The sequence below is a fragment of the Chaetodon auriga genome, chromosome 14 (genome assembly GCF_051107435.1).
Source record: "Chaetodon auriga isolate fChaAug3 chromosome 14, fChaAug3.hap1, whole genome shotgun sequence".
NCBI classification, from domain to species: Eukaryota; Metazoa; Chordata; class Actinopteri; order Chaetodontiformes; family Chaetodontidae; genus Chaetodon; species Chaetodon auriga.
In genome coordinates, this window is record NC_135087.1 from 12,809,013 (window position 1) to 12,829,797 (window position 20,785).

The 20,785-nt window shown below is 43.1% G+C and overlaps 3 protein-coding genes across 8 annotated transcripts; 1 reads left to right on the top strand and 2 right to left on the bottom strand.

Annotated features, from left to right (window-relative positions):
- The first annotated feature begins 722 nt into the window (after positions 1 to 722).
- yy1a (YY1 transcription factor a) lies at positions 723 to 6,052 on the top strand. Of its 2 annotated transcripts, none has more exons than XM_076748353.1 (5): positions 723 to 1,353; positions 2,334 to 2,484; positions 2,853 to 2,913; positions 3,168 to 3,326; positions 4,808 to 6,052. In XM_076748353.1, exons 1-5 carry the CDS (start codon positions 855 to 857, stop codon positions 5,045 to 5,047), a joined length of 1,110 nt encoding a protein of 369 aa, XP_076604468.1. In that variant the 5' UTR covers positions 723 to 854; the 3' UTR covers positions 5,048 to 6,052. The 2 variants fall into 2 exon arrangements, with proteins under 2 accessions (XP_076604468.1, XP_076604469.1); XM_076748354.1 differs by lacking the exon at positions 4,808 to 6,052 and adding an exon at positions 3,494 to 4,366.
- On the bottom strand, positions 6,022 to 12,890 carry tpp1 (tripeptidyl peptidase I). Of its 2 annotated transcripts, none has more exons than XM_076748350.1 (13): positions 12,775 to 12,890; positions 12,250 to 12,327; positions 11,693 to 11,832; positions 11,280 to 11,430; positions 10,736 to 10,857; positions 10,431 to 10,618; positions 10,119 to 10,317; positions 9,577 to 9,765; positions 8,960 to 9,032; positions 8,664 to 8,784; positions 8,421 to 8,582; positions 7,701 to 7,826; positions 6,022 to 7,156 (listed from the first exon to the last, which is right to left on the bottom strand). In XM_076748350.1, exons 1-13 carry the CDS (start codon positions 12,783 to 12,785, stop codon positions 7,016 to 7,018), a joined length of 1,701 nt encoding a protein of 566 aa, XP_076604465.1. In that variant the 5' UTR covers positions 12,786 to 12,890; the 3' UTR covers positions 6,022 to 7,015. The 2 variants fall into 2 exon arrangements, with proteins under 2 accessions (XP_076604465.1, XP_076604466.1); XM_076748351.1 differs by having other exon boundaries at positions 12,250 to 12,324; positions 12,775 to 12,805.
- Positions 12,891 to 13,914: 1,024 nt separating this feature from the next.
- On the bottom strand, positions 13,915 to 20,389 carry mis18bp1 (MIS18 binding protein 1). Of its 4 annotated transcripts, none has more exons than XM_076749288.1 (16): positions 19,450 to 20,389; positions 19,210 to 19,347; positions 18,760 to 19,061; positions 18,455 to 18,528; positions 18,176 to 18,297; positions 17,945 to 18,035; positions 17,659 to 17,780; positions 17,197 to 17,366; positions 17,003 to 17,072; positions 16,212 to 16,917; positions 15,946 to 16,124; positions 15,258 to 15,397; positions 15,006 to 15,148; positions 14,834 to 14,921; positions 14,690 to 14,744; positions 13,915 to 14,478 (listed from the first exon to the last, which is right to left on the bottom strand). In XM_076749288.1, the coding sequence occupies exons 1-16, from the start codon at positions 20,300 to 20,302 to the stop codon at positions 14,378 to 14,380; spliced, it is 3,354 nt and encodes a 1,117-aa protein (XP_076605403.1). In that variant the 5' UTR covers positions 20,303 to 20,389; the 3' UTR covers positions 13,915 to 14,377. The 4 variants fall into 4 exon arrangements, with proteins under 4 accessions (XP_076605403.1, XP_076605405.1, XP_076605406.1 ...); XM_076749290.1 differs by having other exon boundaries at positions 18,760 to 19,057; positions 19,206 to 19,347; positions 19,450 to 20,336; XM_076749291.1 differs by having other exon boundaries at positions 14,247 to 14,478; positions 17,206 to 17,366; positions 19,450 to 20,336.
- Positions 20,390 to 20,785: the final 396 nt, after the last annotated feature.

The window sequence follows — 20,785 nt, forward strand, 5'->3', positions numbered from 1 at the left end:
AAAATGTCAATGAAATTGTAAGAATATAAGTGATACCATAAACATAATATTATAATGTCACTCTTGTAAGATGAATAAGTGTTTTGATTTGCACCATTAAGTTTATATATACCTCAATTAATATACATCAGTCTTGAACATCGATTAATCATTTTAAGTCATCATTTATTCAAGCGAAAATGGTTCGTTCCAGCGTCTGAAATGTGAGAATTTGCTGCTTTTCTGTGTTTTATATCGTGCATTAAATATCTTTTTGGTTTTGACTGCTGCTCAGACAAAACTAGTAATTTAAAATGTGTCACCTCGGCCTCGTTTTTTTCTTTTTCTTTCTTTTTTTTGGCAGTACTTAGTCAAAATAATCAAACAAATAATTGGCATATTATTCAACAATGAAAGTAGCCATTATACGCAACTTTAATTTGCAATTACATATTAAATGGTACAACTGAAGGAGCTGAAATGTTGGGCAAGTCTCTTGTCTTTAGTCTTTAGTCTTCATTTATTGTGAGTTGTCAGACATGTTATGTTGAAGCATTAGCCGACTACATATTTTGATTAATATGACCATTAGAACATTTTCCCTGTAGATAATTGGTAGCACACATTAATTTCCGTCCATTTATGGCCTTATTCATTGTCTAATTAAAAAATAAGACGCTGCACTTGATGTTCCACATTTAAAGTGGACTTTTAAATCGAAATCACGCGAGACTTCAAAACTGGATCATTGTGGCGACGAGAGTACACGAGTGTAGAGTTGTTGTCGGAGAGGGAGGAGGAACGCTGGGTGAAGACAGCAGGGAAAGCGAGAGTGTGAAAATAGCTTGTAAGTGGGAGGAAATACAACATTTATCATGGCATCGGGGGACACCCTGTACATAGAGACGGACGGGTCAGAAATGCCAGCCGAAATAGTGGAACTGCACGAAATCGAAGTAGAGACAATCGAGACAACAGTTGTTGGAGACGACGGTGAACACCAGCCCATGATCGCCTTACAGCCTCTTGACACGGATGATCCAAACTCGATTCACCCGCACCAAGAGGTGATTCTGGTGCAAACAAGAGAAGAAGTGGTGGGCGAGGATGACTCCGAACTGCACACAGATGACGGTTTTGAGGACCAAATCCTCATCCCAGTGCCCGCCGTGGAGGAGGACTTTATCGAACAGACTCTGGTTACTGTCGCTGGGAAAAGCTCCTCGACAGGCCGGATGAAGAAGGCTGGAAGCGGAAAGAAAGCGGGCAAAAAGAGTTATCTGAGCGGGGGAGAAATGGGCAGAAAATGGGAGCAGAAGCAGGTCCAGATTAAGACTTTGGAGGGGGAGTTTTCAGTTACTATGTGGGCATCGGGTAAGTTCAGCGTCCTGTGTGAATTCCAGCAAGCTGGTTCCTCGCTTTGTTCTCAGCGTGTGTGCCGTGTGACTTGGCCCAGCTGGGGCCTTGTCCTCCGCTAAAGTGGGACTTATTTCCCAACTGTGAGCCACTTAAACTTCATTTGAAATGTTTTTGTTTTTATGGGAAGCCATGTTTTATGTGTCGATGGGCGCCGCCATATTTCCCCGGTCTAGAAAGTATGGCGGCCCGAAAAAATGGCGTTTATTTGGCCGACGAAGATGGCGGCGAGAGTGGGAGCGAGTGCAGCTGGCTCCGCTAGGCCGCTGTGGCGCAGTTCAGTTCAACTGTAGCGGCGGTGGTGCCTTCAGGAACCCCTCATACTTTACACTGCCGAGGCTTTAAATACACATTCAGTGTTCACATGGATCAGGTGAACTTGGTCTGGTGTCTAAAAGTAGTTCCTGTATTTGCTAGTGCTGTGCATTGGCCGTTTATCCCAGTTTTATTCTTGTATAGGACATGATGTAAGGTTTAAAGGGTGACAAAAAAAATTCAAATTGGACATATCTAAATTATATTTGTGGGTTACCTATTTAAAATGAGCAAAATTAAAGTTAGTTATTTCCAGACAGATTGTATTTAAGTTACATGAAAAAATATTAAATGAATATTAAACTTAACCCTTTTATCACTCCATAATAAGACAATGTTTAAAATATTTTTAGAATCCTCTGTTTATGTTAAAATAAAGACCATGACACACATTTGATGTCTACAAAGTAAATGTTTGTAAAACCAATTTTAGAACCAAAACCTGTATTATCTGTCACAGTTTTATTTAGTAGTAAATAAGTAACCAGTGAGAGTGTTGCATGAGTTACTGGTGGGGGTGCTGGTGATGTGATAATGATTTAGCTCTGAATGGCTTTAATCAATTTGTTCCTCACATTCTGGCACTGTTTTCTTATCAGCACACCTGTCCCTCTCCCCCTTAGATGACAAGAAGGACATAGACCACGAGGAGCAAATCACAGGTGAAAACTCTCCTCCAGATTACTCAGAATACATGACGGGGAAGAAGCTTCCTCCTGGAGGCATCCCAGGCATCGACCTGTCAGACCCCAAACAGCTGGCAGAGTTTGCACGGTAAGAGTGGATGTGTGTTTATGATGGCAGGCTGTAAATAAGTAAAATGTAGTCATATAGTTCTCAGAAGAGAAGTTAGTTTGCTTCACTAAAAGCTTGGTAAAGGAACATTACCATTGTGTAGTGCAAAGGGGAAAGAAGTAATTCAGTCCGTATTGTTAAACACATGCTTTTTCTGCAGTATCGAATGTAACATGGGATCAAATGGCTGTGTGGCCCAGCCTGTTGTGTATACAAGTTTTACCAAGGTCATTATTTTGTTTTTAAGTCAACAGAGCTTAGTGTTTGTTTTTCTTATCCTGTTTCAAGAATGTGGATAGTTGTGTGAAAAGTCTATAATGATGTGACTACTTTTATTTATGTTGCAGAATGAAGCCACGAAAAATAAAAGAAGATGATGCACCCAGAACGATAGCCTGTCCACACAAAGTGAGTGCTATGTTCTGTTTATTGCACCACTTTATGCAGTACTGTGCAAAAGGTGATGGTTAAATACATGAACAGATGCTTGCATAGTTGTACTGTTTGTCTTAATTATTGTATCACCTTTTGAGAAGATGTATGTGCACTGCAGTGGTATAAAGAGCTATCAGTGTGGGCTGATGTGATTTGGTTGCGAGGGCTATGCTGTAAAGTGAATAAGTCCCAAGTGATTAGCTCCATCTTGTTTCTCCCTCTGTCAGGGATGTACCAAGATGTTCAGGGACAACTCAGCCATGAGGAAGCACTTGCATACCCACGGACCTCGTGTGCACGTCTGTGCAGAGTGTGGCAAAGCCTTTGTTGAGAGTTCAAAACTGAAGAGGCATCAACTCGTACACACAGGAGAGAAACCTTTCCAGGTGAGTTCCTGCACTGGCTCAGTGTCACACTTTATTTTCCTTGTTCTGGAGAAAGTTGCGTAGTTTTACTTTGCTTTATTAGTGGGAGAAAAAGAAAAAATGATGCTGTCAGTTTATCTGTGAGCCCAGACATACAGTGGCTTTAACTCGGTCTCTCTCGTCTCCAGTGCACTTTTGAGGGCTGTGGCAAGCGATTCTCTCTGGACTTTAACTTGCGCACACATGTGCGTATTCACACTGGAGACCGCCCGTATGTGTGTCCCTTTGATGGCTGCAACAAAAAATTTGCCCAGTCAACTAACCTGAAGTCTCACATCCTCACACACGCCAAAGCCAAAAACAACCAGTGAATGAGCCCCGAACCCAGCCAATGACGACGTGACCATACACTGGAGGACTCGACCCGTATCTCCGCTCCTTGACAAACTAATGTCCCGTGGCCTGCTTTGTTGTGAGATAAGAAGTCCCCTTTGTATCATCGCTAGATAAAAGGTTTAATCAGAGAAGTGACTTTTTCCTCAAACTTTTTGATATTCATACGGAGGTCTGAACCCGGAACTTGTGAGAACCTTGACCCCCCTCAGGCATCCTTCCCTACTTTGGCGCTACCTGGATGGAACGATTTACAGTTTCTTCTTTTGAAGATGTTAATTCATGGATCTGCACCTAAAAACTTATTTATACCTTAACACAGCCAGTTACAAAGTTTTTGCAATAGACAAATTTGCATCGATTCTCAGCAATGACACCTTTTCAATTTTGTACTCTCCACCCCCTCCCCCCAAGTGTGCATATTGTACACTGTTTGTCATAAGCTCTGTGGTAAGGTACGTAGTCAGATTGTCCCTGTAGCTCTTCATGGAAGAGGTTTCACAGTTTGGTTTGCCTCCCCCTTTGCCCTTCTTGTGAGTGTGTTTTGAGGGGGGATCGGGGAGGTCTTTGCATATTTTCATTTTGTACAAGGCAATATCAGAATAATGTACATAATAGCAATGTGATTTTCAATAGTGATCACTGATTAAAATGTTTTCCCCCTTGCACTACCAACACAAAAGTTGTCATTTGTCCTCTCGTAATTAAAGCTGTGGTAGGCAGATTGTTTTAGGCACCATTGGTCAAAAATTCCAAAATAATATTTCAGTGTTTTGTAATTCAAGTGGTCTGAGAGAAAACTAGACTCTAGCTGTTTTCAAAGTTTAGCCCATGACAAGAGACTTTGGCTGATCACCGGTCATTTCAAAGAGAGGCTGTTCCTATTGGCTGTTCTACAAATGCATGTGTGTGTGTGTGTGTCCTCAGATGGTGGAAGTCTTTTCTTTCACAGCCAGACCCATCTCTCCATCTCCAAACTTCATGTTAGCACCGTGCCAGCGCTGGAGAACTTCTCATGTATTTTGAATAACTCCTGTTGGGGGTGAGTGGGCAGGCAGGGGTGTGTGTGTGTTTGTGTGTGTATGGTAAGGTAGCCTCTCATCCTGCAGGTAGATGGCGTCGGTGCTGCCCTCGCTCTGTCCTGGGGCCACAAAGCATCTTTGAGAAGACAAGTCATGGTGAGGGGGACCGGGGCCTCGGTGAGGCTCATGCCACGGAGAGCCGGCAATACGAGGTTTGAGGTTTTGTGCGTAGCTGTGAGGCAGTCGAAAGGCAGACAGTTTTGCATTGTGTATGTTCAGTTGTTGCTTTCTGAAGCTTTAAAACCTATAATTCACATTTGTTTATAATTAACTGTTATAGTAGCAATGTTAACCATGAATAATAGAGCAATACAGGGACATTTTTTCAAAGGAAATGCTCAGTATTTATACAGTAAGAACATAACATTTTAACTATCTGCGCCTATGGAGTCAGTGAATGTTCATGACGTTAACCCCATTGTTAATAATTTCAGAAGGACCATATAAACAGCGTTTTACAGCTAAACGTTCTCGTAAAGATCAACAGTAAGCATCACATTTGTGACTAAATGTTGACAGAATGGGTCACCAGTATTTGAGGTTGACTCAACAGCCGAATAGCTATTTGATAAACATACTAAGCTCTTTATTTCCTTCTGGTTAAATGGAAAATGAAACAAGGAAGTGAAACAAATTCCCCTTTTTATTTTTCAGTGTACTGCACATGAACGATTCACGCGTTTATCACGTCCTAAAACTTAAATTAAGCAGCTTGTGAGATCTTGCAGCTCGTGGATTCTGTGATAGGGATTTGAACGATTTAAATAATTTCTGTCTGAGATGAAACAGAGAAAACACACACAGACCAGAGAGAGTTCAAAAATGTGCCCTTTAAATTGAAAGGTTTTAATCTTTTTTAATAGCAGCTGCAGTCTCACCTGTCATTAGTTCTTACAATCAGGTCTTCAGTAACAGCAGTATAATTCCAGAGCTGAACTATCCCCAATGAATTGTTTGCTCTATAAAATGTCAGAAAAAGCTGAAGTTTTCAAGATGTTGGTTTGCAACAGCCTAAAGATGTTGAGCTTACAATCACATGAAGTAGAATCAAGTCTGACGATTTAGGAGCAGCAGCTCACGTATGTTTGGCAGTTTTTCTTAAGAAAAAAAACAAAAACAGACATAATTCAGCATCCCATAGTATTTTCTTTTGTTCAACATTTCACTCCACCTGGTACATTTCTTAAAAACACCTTTCACACTCAAGATTAAGGGCTAATCCTGAACAATCAACTGACATATGCAAGTAAAGATCCAGTTTTAATAAATTCCAAAAAAAAGCACAGGCAGTCTCACATTAAAGACATCTGATTCAACCACGTACAAGGTTAAAAGATAAAAACAAGTGCAATAATGCCGGTGGGTAGAATGGCTGAATCACTTTTAACCCACATATTATAGTGCATTTGGTTTGTTTGGAGAAAGTGTCAACAAACCGAAGTAAAATCAAGTTTTTAAAGGGCCCTTTTAATCGTAAGCCACATACTGGATGTTCCCGTTTCACTGCAAATGTATGAGCAATGTTTTTAGAATTGCATGCAAATATGATGACTAGTATCTAGCTCATCCCTGAAGGTTAGTATGGCAAAACACATCTCAGTTTACTACAAACCAAAGCTGTATCCAGTTACATGCTAGACTGTCTGGTGAAGTGTTAGCATCCAGTATACGGATGTATTTTTGATTGACATCTAACATTAGACACTATTAATACAAGAAAAAATATTCAACTAGGCCTATGTGCACGACTAAGATGTGATTGTGTGTGTATTTTATGTTATGGTCTTTATGCATAGCAGCCAGATTACCCACACATCCTCTTGCTCTGAAGGTTGGAGCATAAATTTAGCTGTTAGCTTGTGTAGGAGATCCACTGAGAAATCTGGGTCAGTTAAAAATGCAGTGAACAGCAGAAACAGGCAACCGCAGTATAACATTAAAACTCTCAATCCACCACTATCCCTGACCTAAAATAATAAGGAAACAGTTTAAAGCCTTTTGGACAAAACAAAATTATACTGACAAAAATGGACAGAAGTGATGATGGGATAAGAACAGTCCTGAAGACTGGAATAAATGCATTGTTTCAACCTCAAACAAACTGAATAAGAAGGCATACATCTAAAGCGTAGGCATGGTTTTTCCTCCATTTCACCGTCCTTTGGTATCAGGATGTGAGTATAGTACCTGCTCTCAGAGCAGAGCTGCCCTGATGGTTGAATGAACTGTGGCTCGTCACTCAGCTAGCAGGGCAGCCAGCAGTGCAGGGTAGTTTGGCGTCCCCCAGCCGGTAACAGGGTCCCACGATGGCGCAGCACAGAAACCTTTACCCAGAACCTGTTCATCCAGACAGCCCAGGTGACAGCCTTCAGTCACCTAGAGACAAGGATGCATAGCATTAAGGAACAATCCCATGACAACAAAATGTGTTGGGGTGTCCTTCTGCTATGTTTGAACATGATGTCTTTGTAAATGTTCAAACATACTGCTTGGACGTAGTCAACAAAGTAACCCAGTAACATTAATTATTGACTAGACTGCATCATATTGAGGAGTTTCTAATAATCTGCCCTCATGTTCAAAAATATAGACAGAAAATTAGAAGAACCTCTTTATATACCGTAGTCCATTCCAACAGTCTATTTAACTACGACGTCAGTAGAAAACACATCATTGAATTTGCACATTTCCAACTATGTCAATTAAAGCGACATCATACATTCATGGTAAATCTATGGCAGAAACGTTGTATTGAATTGCAACAGTTTGGACAGGTGTACCAAATAAAGTGGCCGCTGCGTGTAAGTAAATGAAAATAAGTCTGAACAAAGCATGACCATGACTGCCAAAATGTTAGTAGCAATATGGAGATCGCTCCATTCGTCGAGCCTAAAAACAAACTAGTAGTAACTTGACTTACATCAAACAGGGGCTGTCCTTTGAGCTTGTAGAGGCGAGGGTTGAGGAAGCCCAGGGCAGGCAGGCCCTTTAGCAGCCGCTGGTCATTGATGAGAGACAGCATGCCTCCGACCACAGGGGTTGATGCCTGGAAGGGAGATCAATCAATGAGATGACACACACAATGAAATGAGCAATCAGAGCAGTTCATACTACTTTTCAGTATATAGTCTAATAAATGGTCTTTGGACAGTGAAAACGTGATCAAATGAATACCTTTAAGTATAATTTATCCTGTAACCTGTAAGTTTTCAGGCTGGCTGGTAAACTGATAGAAAGGTTGTAATGTCTTTACTTTATTGCCATATGATTGTTTTATTCTGATTACGTTACCTGTTTCACTAGTCGGTCATTCTACCATTAACATTCATGTTGAAATCAACAAGCCAATGTACAATTTAATACATTCAAATGTGTAATTTCAATTCAGTTTAACTACAGAAAGGCAACCTGGCCTCTAGACCCTGGAACAACCTGCCTGAAAACTATAAACAATGCAAATCAATATCATTTCTTTGTAAGTTACACTGGAGTTTGATGAACTTGTGTTGTTGATTTTATCATTTATGTCTCTTGTTCAGTTTATATCATGTTGTACAGACGGCTTTTCGCTTTAGTTTTCACTTGTATGACATCTCAGTTCTCCTTTCACCAAAGTGTGGTCAAGTGTGACATATTTTACCGAGGTCCCGGACACCCAGGGGACGGGTACTCTGTTGATGACCACCCAGTAATTGTCAGACAGGGCGGCCATATCTGGATAGGCCCTGCCGCTGGTGTTGAAATATGAGCCAGGAGGGAGTGTTTCTGCTACAGTCTTCAGATAAGCATCCACTGCACTGACCTATGGAACACAAATACCCAGAATCAGTGACATTGTCTGCAAAAATCAGGCTTTAAAAGAGCTGAGACCTCGTATTATTACCTGGTAGTCAGGCATCTTGAAGACGTTGCTGAAGCCTCCTCCACTGATGTAATCTGTGACTTCATACGTGACCTCATATGGGTTCTTGAATGAGGTTCCTCCAACTGTGGTCACATAGGGGCTGGGAACAAGATGCAGGACATTACATGGTTGGTGCTTTTCCGAAACCTTTTGAAGATTTGCACAGGAATGGTTGAGAACATCCAAGAGGAGGGTTGGATGGACTTCTGAAAGTCCAGTGTTCTGCTACTATCAGTGCAGAAGGGTTTACTTTCAGAAATGTACAAATGTTTTACCTCGAGGCAGGAAAGCTGGGCCTGAAGGAGTTTTGGTTTTTACCCAGATGTCTGCAGCCTGCACCGCTGTCACCTGAACGTGAAACAAGACCACTGAGACAAAGAATGATGTGACATGTCCTCATTAACCATGAGGAGGAACACTGAAGATGATGCAGCATATCTCACTGACAGCCGGCCAGTTACGGAGAAGGTTAAATGCCGAAAGATAACACGGAAACCTGCTTTTCCAGGTCATGGGTGTCTTTTGAAAACAAAAGGGGTATATTCATGTTTCCAATGAGACAATGATCTGACAGTAAGAATGGAGCAAAGCCACAGTAAGTTGACATGTTGCCAAGGGGACCAAACCTGTCTTGTTTTTGTTAGATCAGCTCTCTCTCAGGCTGTTAAGATAAATACAGCCGCTGTTCATTCAAATATTGCCTTTGACAAGTGAGAGGTCACAGTCATTGCATGTAACCGGAGTGACAAAATGTCACCCAAAAATGTGCCCGTTACATCAAAGATATCAGCCTGAAGCTGTCCTGTAGACAGACAAAGGCTTTGTTATCTCATTGGCAGTCTGTGCATTGTAAGGCATGTGGATGGGATCTGTGTTTTTCCTCCTTACTGACCAGAAGCAAAGAGCAGAGAGATTCCTCTGACGCCAGCCTTCATAAACTCTGTGTTGATGCGCATCATGTACGCAGTGGACAGGCTGTCTTCATCGTCTCCATAGCTGATAGTGTGAACCCAGGGCAGGTCAGACATGTTGCTGAGCAAAACCATCCACTGGAGGAAAGGCTCCTGGGACTCGTGACGGCCTGAAGGACAATGGGGAAATGAGAGTGACGGGGCTTAAATGTGTCTGGTCAGAACCAAAAACTTGCTATTTTTAATCTGCTTATTTTACTTTTCATGAACCCTTACTATTACCTTTATTTTCAGTGTCTAATTATAGCAATGTATTTTTTGTTGCTTCATGCTGTTTCACCTCCTCTTGCATGGAGTTAATGGTCTGAATGATTACAGTTATTGTCTGTAGATTCATAATCACCGTTGTTTTAACTGAATAGAAAGGCAGGTACTTCACCACAGTGACAAATGTCAGCCTTTATCATTTCTCCATTTTAAGTTCCCCACACTCACACCACTGAAACCTCACTCTCATACAGACCTGGATTGGTGAAGACCCATGTGGGGATGTTGGCCCCCGTGCTCATGATGTACTCTACATCCAGACTGGCCTCCACACCGGCCTTTCCCTTTCCCTGAGTGCCCACCACCCGGTCCACCTTAGAGAGATGCTTGAAGCTGCGGCCAAATATCATCATGAACTCAGCCAGGTCTGCAGGGCTGTAGTACTGCTCCAAGAACTAAACGAGAAAACAGGCAGCGAGAGTTATGGTGGGATGATAGTGTCTGAGCTGATGTACATATGTCTAACAGCAACACTCTTTATTATGACCTCAGTCTGAGATGGTCACACCTGAGCTACTGCCTGGCTGTTGTTCTTAGCTGTTCCCACATCAGCTGCTGTCAGGTTGTACCGCTCCCTCAAGATGGCAGGTGTCACTCCCAGGTGCAACCCTGCATTAGACTGCTTTTGCCTCCTGCTGGATGAGGCTTTGCCAAAGTCCTCCTGCCCTTTAGGAGGGAGGCGGTGAAGACCTCCAACTGTGGAAACACACACACAAATCCACCCGGCAATGTGAGCACAGATCCTACATACCTACACATACAGCAATCACAGATGACAGCTGAACATTTCACAGCTATAACACCTGATCTCACCAAAGTCCAGGTGCTGGTGAACATCATCATGAACAGAATACGGAGCTGAAGACCTCACCAGAGAATAACCGTCTCTGATGTAACGGTGGAACTTGCTGCCTGGAAGCAGCGTCTCTGCAACCCTTAAAACACAAAACAAAAACAGACACAGCCTAAATGTCAACAAGTCCACATGCAAACATATGTGAATAAAGGTATAAATGTTTAAGAAACTCATTTGGATTATATGCAAAACTGATATGACTCCAAGTATGTTAAATTCACTCCAGTTGTTAAACTACAACTAGGAAGTGAAACCAGGGGCTGGGGAGGGGGGAGGCATTTGTTTTTTTAAGATCTATTAACCTTGGCCTAGATATATGAATTTTAAAAGCCTGCAGTTCGAAGTTGATTTGATTCAACAACTAACCACAGAAAGAGGAACCATCTCACAAGACAGAGTCATGGTTAACATAAAAGAGGCAGCTGTCCTTTTCCTCTTAACATGAGCAAATAAAAATGTCGAGCAAGCAAAACAAACACTGCCTAGAAAAGATATGCTTACTCTGCAGTCATGCTGCACTGTAAAAAGTCCCGAGTGCGAACAGTCAGGCAGTTTGTAATCCCATGACTCTGCAGCCAGTGACGCACCACCTTCTGGGTCAGTTCAGACGGGTGCACGAGGGAGGACACCTCCTCCAGGGTGAGGTATTTACCTGCAGAGGACAAAACACACCTCTGTCACTCTGTCTGTGCCATAGAAAGAGACCAAAGGTGAGAGATCGTCAGGTGAGACTGTTTTTAACCCCTTTAACAGAGCAGTTCAGTTCACATGCAGTACAGAGCATGCTGCACATTTCGAGGGACAGGAATAGAAAACACTGGACACACAAACCCCTCGGTATGCATGCAGATTTTTTTTTAGCCCCTGGATTTTTAGGGCCACTTCAGGACAACCTGGTTATCAGACAGCCCTACCATATTGTGCTGAGTCAGGGTCCGACACTAGTCTTAGTGTTTCCTCCAGCAGGTCGACATTCTGCTGCTTCAGGGCAAACGTCAGCTCCAGGTCCTCTGTGGGGTCGACCCGACCCACATGACTCCAGTCCTCTGGTATCCTGAGGAAAGAGAACAATTCTTCATAATCTTTACTGGAAAAAACAAAACACTTGACAGACAGTACATTGAAACATCACCTTCCCCTCGTAGATCAGTTTTCCAAATTTTGTGTTATTGTGTAGTGCGGTTCATGAGGTCTTTACATGGTTTTCAAAAAAGGAACATGTCACAGGCTGTGGAAACAAAGCTGAACTGCTCAGTGTGGTTAAATCCACAAAATGTGAGTTCCTTCAAAATGACTCACACACTGATAATAGTGATATTAGTCTTCACTGCATGTTTGCGCTGTCAAGACTGATCTGTGCTTATGAAAAACAGTCAGTGAAGCTTGACTTTGACCAAGGAGAGATCCAATAATTTCAATTTATGAAATGACACAGAGATAAGAGAAAGGCTCTTTAAGTGGATTTGCTCACAGGACATCTTGGTTATATTCCAGATATCCACTCCAGACCACCTGGCTGAACAACAAGGGTACGAAGAAGGTCAGTCTGCTGGAAGGAGAGAGGAAACATTAGAGAAGAACATTCACACAGAGGTTCGTACGTACGAACGAACATAGGAAACACGTCCTGACTTGTTTAGTGTTTCCTCAGAGCAAAGCCTCAGCGTGACTTAGCTTAGCAGCTCAAACTAAACGCAGACACACACACACACACACACACACACACACACACACATATATAAACAAGGCTTTGCTAACTCTTCTGACAAAGACACACGTTGTTATTTCCAGTCGTTTTAACGTTGTGTGAACACCTGCTGTGTTAGCTGGTGGCTATCTAGGTCACCACAAGCAAAAAGTAAAACTAAAAACAAGCCGCGCTACATTACAGGACATCTTTAAAAAAAACTGTTCAAGAGTTTAAGTTATCTGAGAGCTTTCATTCCTGCTTGTCTCATCAAAAATACACAACTACGAACTTGTCCAAAGCACTCACAGTGTATCCATCGCGTCCTCTGCTGCTGTGTCCGGTGGGCAGGCAGTTAAAGACGCAGCAGTCACGTGACGCGGTTTCACGTGACTGTTATTCAAAAATTCTTCCAGTGCTCGTGCGCGAAGACTTGGAGCACATTCAGCAGCTACGTTTAATATTTTTTAGGAGCATCTCTATGCCCCGCTTAGCGCGTGTTTTTAGACTCACTGTGAGAGACTCGATCTGTGTGTCCTGTGCGTTTGGCGAAATTGCCAATAAAGTTGACTTTGACTTTAATGTCAGCAGCAGCCTTCCTCTCTCTGCTATTTTTGGCTTTATCAGGCAGATGTGGGTGAGATGAGTCAGATCAGTGACTCACACTGTATGCGGTGCTGTATGTGTGCGGTCATCATTCTGTTGTCGTCCAGAGCAGATGATCACTGTGGACGAGAAGATGTCCTGCCGGAGCCCCCAAAAGACCCTGGCCCCAGTGTCTGGGAGGGCCACCAACACCTTCAACTCAAATGTTAGAATAATGACCTCATGAGGAAGGTGCACGTGCTCAGAGGTGATCCTCTTTTTTGCAGGTGGGGACACAGATGACAGTTAAATTAATGTGGAGGATGAAGGACAAAGATGCCCCCATTATATTCAATTTTTATCATCTTTCCACCAGCTCAAAAATGCTGTGTCTTCTTATTATAGGATCAGTTGTACATGTCCATAATAACACCTCCATAATTCTGTTTTATAACTGTATTACTTAATGCTATCACTGACATCGATAATACTATAATCTATGAATGAACGATCAATTTTCATGCTCTGCTTGGAGCATGATATCCTGATTTATTGACTTTTTTGTTAATTGTCACCTCTGGTATCATTTAATTATATTGTTTTTGTGAAATGCTTTGTCAAATTGTGTCTATATTGTATTATTGTCAGTAAGGACATCTTTGAAGACAAGATGGCACATCTCAAGTGGTTATTCCTAATAAATAATTTTCATAAATGAAAACAGAGAGAACCACTTCTGTTGCACAATGTTTATCTTCCTGACTCTTCTTGGATTTTCAATTTCATTTCTTTAATCTCTACACATCCTTCAAATCAGCCATTTCCATAATCTATAATATAATGTACACAAATAAACCATAATCATGAATTAAAGAATGTTTATTAAAAGAATAGTTACAACTGACTCTTGGAGCGAGGACTTGAAACAAAAACTATATTTACAGGCACATACTGGAAAACAGGAGCACAAGTGTGTTTATGGCAGCATCTTATGCTTTTATCTGTAGAACAATTCCCAACAGTGAATTGATCAGAAAAGGCCACGTTGTTTCGAATCAAAAATGTGTTTACATGTTTATACCTTCTAGTGCAGGGTATGTCTAAAAGCTTCAAATCCATGACTGTGGCTAATTATCAACCGAAGCCCGTTTGTTTCACGGTGATGAGATTAAATCCTGAGTTTAAACATTAAAAAACATAAAAGGCTGTTTCATTGTTTACATTTGATGAATTAAGAGTCACATCTCTGCTCAGCTCCACTGATTTGAATTTCTGAATAATTAAGATTTTTTATTTTATTTTAAATGACGTGACAGTTCTGATCCAATCAGTCGTTGTCTGAGAAGTAAAAATCCTCTTCCTCCCCGCTTTCAGACAGCGCTGCGTCGTCTCCTGGGAACATCTCCCAAACAACAAAGGTGTCATTTTCTAATGAAAAAGGGAAAAAACAGAGTGTGATAAGCAACAAGACTTGTGTTACAAAAGAAATGTGGCAAAACCGGCTTTCAGATTTCAATTACAGCTTTGAAGTGTGTTCAGCTCATTTCTGGAAAATGCAACATAAACTTGGTCAAATTAGTATCATTTTGTTTTGTCCACAACACAAGAGTGAAGTCACGAGCAGCTCAGGAAACCCTACCTGTGTTGGCACATCTTCTCATTGTTCGTTTAACTGATGGCGTGGGTGTGAAGCGCTGAAAGAAATATAGAAGGAAATTATTTTTTAAACAAAAAAATGAATAATCCATGTAGTTTGAGATGACAAGAATCTGATCATTAGTACCTTTGAAGGAGCAGCGGGTTTGCAGACATTAAACTGACGTTTTTTCATCCTCCTCTGGAGTTGATAGACGTACTTGTCATCATTGCTCCTTTGAAATCAAGCGAGAGGCGAGTTAACTATTGCATTTCAATCAACTCTTAGGAGCTAGAACGCAGAAGTCGACGGCATTCACCTGTTGGGAGAGCCCATCATGCCGGGAGTGATATGCAGACACTGAGGAGTCTTGACTTCGGGGAAACCCGTCGACATGGGGGTCATGGGCTCCAGGTCTGACAATGTGAAGTCATGCTCGTCACTGGGACACATGGAGGGCATCTGTTCATCAAGAGAGACATGAGGGGAGCAGTTATCACGCACCGCGTAACAGTGTCACAGTCGCCTATTATTATTTCTGCTCAATACAAAAGCACAGAAAGAAACAAACCTCAAACCGTTTATTCTGCATGTACGCGGAGCTGAAGACATCATCAACGTCTTCTCTGGGCATGTTCTCCAGGAAGTGACGCACCTGCTGCTTCCTCTTCAAGGTCCCCGCTCGGGCAGATATCACAGCATGTTCTGTAACTAGTCACACAGGAGAGCTGATCAAAGCTCTGCAGTGAACCATATCCACTCTTTAGCTATGTGGGTAAGAGTAAACTGAGTGTCTTTGGGTTTTGGACTGTTTGTTGGACAAAACAAGACAGTTAAGGACATCAACTTAAACAACTTAAGACCAGAAGATTTCCTTATCATTCGCTCAATTGATAATGAAAACAATTATTAGTTGGAGACCTAAAATCAGGTCTTTAATAACAGTCTACAGGAGGCTCCTCTCTGCTTGAGGCTAGCGGCTAGCAGGTTCATCAGCCACTATGAGCAAAACAAACCCAAATCTCCAACCCTACAGTCTACAGTCGAGTTGTATTATGGGTAATGTAGGTTCCAGGTTTTGACAAGGACGAAGACCGTTCGAAATAAAATAAGTCAATATCTCTGATTCTGCTGCATTGATTTTGATGCTTTCTGTAAAAAGTCCATCCTGAGTCTCACAGTGTTACAGGAGCGCTACGCTAAATCAATTCACATTCAAGGCTACACAATCGACATCCCAAACAAAGACCTTTCTCTACCTGCATCCTTTGGTGCTTCCACCTTTTTCTTTCTGGGTTTCCTGGCTCTCTTGGCCGGAGTCTTTGAGGTTCCCTGGGATGTGTGCTGACTGTGGCACTCCTCTGCAGAGCGTGTCCCGACGAGCCTCGCAACCTTTGCCCAGTAGCCTGCCATGTGCTTAGGATAGAAGGACATGGCCCTGGAGAACACACATGGACACACGAGGTGACGATAGGGAAAGATGTTACTCTAATTCTGCGATATTTTGTAGGTAGACAAAGCTTACTCTTGCAGCTTCATGAGCTCTTCCTCGGTCCACTTGTCCTCATCTTGCTCTTGTGGGATCAGTGTGTTGTTTTTGTCTGTCCTGCGTTTCCTGCTGGACTGTGTCGACTGAGGCTTTGCAGGTTGTGATGTATTGGTGGACTGGCTCTGTTTTGTTTGTGTTTGTGCAGCATGTCTATTCTTCCTCACTCTGGTCCTCTTCCTCAGTTCCGTACCGCTCTCCTCTGAGGACTCTGATGACTTGCTCGACAGAAACATGTGGCTCGGCTGTGACTTCTCACCTCCCTTCCTGTGCGCTCCCTTCCCTCTCGTCTTTCTCCTGATGGAAAACTCAGCACCTGATGACTGATCCTGTGATGTTTTATCACTAACCGTGGGAGATTCTGGCGATACTTCGACAGCCCGTTTGCGCTGCGAGATGCTCACTGAAGGCCTTATGGTGTCTTGCGTCTGTTTTTTTGACCGTGTTGAAGACTTCTCAGGTTTGCTTAATGCTTTCTCCTCCACTGAATACCTTTGCCTGGACCTTGTCCTTCTGCCAGACCTCTCTTCAGGTGTGCTAAGTGTCTCCACGGGAGGTTCAGGTGAGGAAGAGGCCTTCTTGTCAGGGTTTTCTTTGGCTCTGCTGCTTTTGCGGGGTGGAGCCTTCACCCTCCTCAGTGGTACCGATGCCTCTTCGTTGCTGGATGATGCACACTGCTTACGGCCTGCAAACACAGAGGACAGCCTGTTAGCATGCAACTCGTAACTCACCTCACAGACGTGAAACTACAACTCCTCAGTTATCCTCACCTTTGCTGCAGGGCAGGAACACATGGGCAGGTTTCTGCGACACCATCGCAGACACTGTTGTAGTGATCTCCTGTGGGATGTAAACACAGTCATGTTGAGAGGAGGCATTATTTGTTTGTACATAGTCAAAACTACTGGCCCTCGTGGACTAAAAATGACTGGATTATTATGAACTCATGTGAGCTGAAACTTACGGTGCTTACAGGGTTGCAGGTGGGGGTGTTGTAACATTCATGGATGGTAACGTTCATGTCTGCATCCAGAATGACTCTCCCTCCTTTCCAGTACTCCAGAGGAGGCTTGATGACGCGACCACTTCGCGACATTTTTGTAGAAGTCGAGGAGGCAGGAGGGCAGGAATCAGCTGGAGAAGGGAAGAGAATAAACATATGTGGTGACCAAAAGGTCCTTTCCTACAGCTTCCACGGATTCAGATCCGTAAATGAATGCACTACCAGAGATAAAGGCTGAACATGGCAACAAAAATCATGATCTGAAACACGTGAGCTGAAATTTTTAGCCATGCTAGTGGCTCTAGGGATGGCAACGTCAATCATATATATATATACACACACGAGGTCCTGATGTTCTCAGATGTTCTTGTACAGAGCATTTATTTGTTTGGCTGCTGGGTAAAGCGTTTCTCTTGTACTTACGTGTCTTCAGAGGCTTCTGCCTCGGTCGCATCACAGAACGGTTGATGGACGATGCCTCAGATTTTGTCTTTGCCACGATGCCTCTGCTTTCATTGTTCCTCTTTGTTCCTCCGCTGGTGTTGCTACAACAGAACAAAATTCAGCTCTAAATTTATACAACTATTTGTGAATAAGGCTTTCAAGCACTCACGAGTCAATCCATCTCATGCTTTAATTACTCAACATCCCCAGCAAATGGGCATGGACCGTATTGCAGGTCGCTTTGAAGGGAAATAACTATTCTTACTCTGTTGAGTTTGACAGAAACTTCTCATAAAGTGCCTTCCAGTCTGAAGGAAAACCATTAGCAAACTTCTTCAACAGCCACTTGGGAAACACTGCAGGCGAAAAGTGAGATAAAAGAAAAAGAATATCAGTCCATGTAATACGTCTGCGTTAATGAACTTTTTAACTTCTTCCTGCCAAACTGAAACATATTCTCAGTGGAAAATATCCACCCATACAGAGTCTGACTTACCAGAGTCAACACCCAAGTTCATCTTGCCAACCAAGATATAAACCCTGCCGGAGATGCTCCTCAGCACAGACTTAGAAACCCTGTCCACGATGATGTTGCTGTTCCATGGTATGTTGTCCTCCCTGGGTGTAAAAGACAAGAAAAAGGTTTTCACTTTAAACCAAACAAAAGTCTGGAATCCAAAGCGTCTGTCCCACAGGACAGTGGCTGGGTGAGTAATCTGAAATGATCGGCTGTGATTGCATCGTGTTGAATCATGACGTCCTGAGAAATATTCACCTGTGGATTCCATCGACAAACAGGCCCTTACGATTCCTCCTCAGGAACCACTTTCTGAGATAAATCACACTCTCCTGTCAAAAAACAGGAAAACACGAGTCCAGTGAGGAACAACAGACCAAAATGCCAAAGAGAAGACAAACTATAACTGATTTCCATTTCCCACTTGAGCTAAAACGTGCCCGACACTTGAACTGATCAGTGCTCTGGTTTTGCATGTTCAATCAGTCTCTTATGTTCCCTAACTGTTACCATCACCCCTTTCACCACATGCTTACATTATTTTAAAATACATTTCTACTCACACTTGGGAATTTTGTGGCTTGGGACCATCTGTTGCGTTTGAACACAGCCTCGTTTTTCTGAGGTATGGAGATCCGCGGCGAGTTGAGTACGAGCGGGTCTTCCAGCAAAATGTGTTGTGATGGCGCAGCAGGCACTCGGACATCCTCAGAGGAGTCTGTAGCTGATTGGCTGTCAGATAACTCCACTCTGGACCGGCTGACAGAAGCCACACTCTCTGGGACACTCCTAAAGGCAACATCCTCCATCTCACACGTGTTGTGAGTGTTGGAGGGAGCTGTATCTCTGGTTGGATGGGAACTACCTATAGAAAAGAGTGTAAACAAGACTATGTTGTACAGCATGCAGACGTGACACAGAAAAATCAAGAGCTATGCCTCCATACATACACAGCTTGAACTAAAGGCTTCACTTTGCAGGATTCAAGCCTTTCTGCTTCAGAACACACTCACCCCCATTAAAGAGATGCCTCCTGCTGCTGCTGATGTTGTGAACTTCCTGCTGCTCCATTCTGCCTTCCCTTTCCTTCATGTAAGCAAACATCTTGGCTGGAGACATCGGAGGGACTTTTTCCGTAAAAAAATAGCAACCTGTTCAAAAACAGCAAAGAGGCATCAGTCAGATTCTTTCCCTACACGAGGACGCAGGCAAAAGAGCTGCACTTAGAAAAAACGGCATCAAAACAATCTCACGTTTCTTTGCGGAGGGTCTCGGTGGTGGGAACATGGGTTCATGGGTGAACTGGCTCATCTCTGAACAGCCAGCAGAGAATCCTCTAACATGGCTCAGATCGTCCACGCAGGTGTTGTTGTGGGTGTCATCCTCACTGGAGGGTCTCCTTCCCTTTGGCTGACTCAAGGCTTCACCGTTGATCTCCTTTATGCTGCTGATGACGTTATTGAACCCCCGTGGCTCCCATTTTCTCTTCCTCAACCTCTTCCTCATGGGGGAAAAATTATAGGCTGCGGACATACGAGGAGCGCACTCCTCCTCAAACACACTCATCACACAGTCATTTTCTACTAGCTGTGTCTTTACTGGAGTCCTGCTGGTCACAACGAAACTATCGAAGTCTCCGATGTGAGGTGGTTCTGTGTGGATCTGGTGTCTGCTGATCGGAGAGAGGGGACGAGGAACAGCTGTAGAGTCCAGGAAGGCTCCTCTTCTTGGTGTGCATCCATGCCCTGTTTCAGCCACGGGGAGCATTTCCTCCACGGGCTTGTTGTTGATGTCTGAGTACCCGTAGGTTTTCTGAGGACTCGATATGGGCGAGAGGGTCAAGGCCCGCGCTTCATTGTGATATGAACCGAACCTCTGATTCTCCTTGAACTCACCGGTCATCCAGGTGCTCTCTGCTCTGCTCCTGGGCGACTTAAAGTCTCCATGTTTCTCTCCAACGTTACACTGCGGATCTCTGCTCGTTACAATCCTGTCGTTTGCGCACATCCCCTCTTTCTGTACCTTGGATTTTAGCTTCGCAAACACCTTGGCAGGAGATTCCAGTCGCGGTTTTGCGTGTTGTAATAAATGATGATACGACGCCATTTTAGGGGGGAGAATAAAACTTGTTATTATACATCCGAGGTATGCTAGCAGCTAGCTCGCTAGCCAGCAAATTTCAAATTTCTCATTACCGCCGCCTTTGTGTAGAAACCCATGACGTATGCTACGTCATACGTCATTTCCGCATCTTTGTCCAATCAATAAAGTTCATGGGAAAGATGCGATTTGTCTAAACTTCATTTTGTCGAAACATTTTGACGGACTGCCAACTCTCTCAGACAATTCTCATGGTCTAACGTCACACGTCATTTTTTAAAATAAAATAAAATAACTGCGTCGCGACGCGAGAAGAGGACACTGACAGCGCGCGGACAAACGAGTCAGCAGCAGAGCGAGTTATTCAGACCATCAGGGAGAGAGAGAAATATAGACAAATATACTGAATTACAGTTTATTGCATGTTGTAATTTGAGTCAGCAGCACCGATGAGTGACAGTGTTACTCTGTTTACGGGGGCGCTCTGTG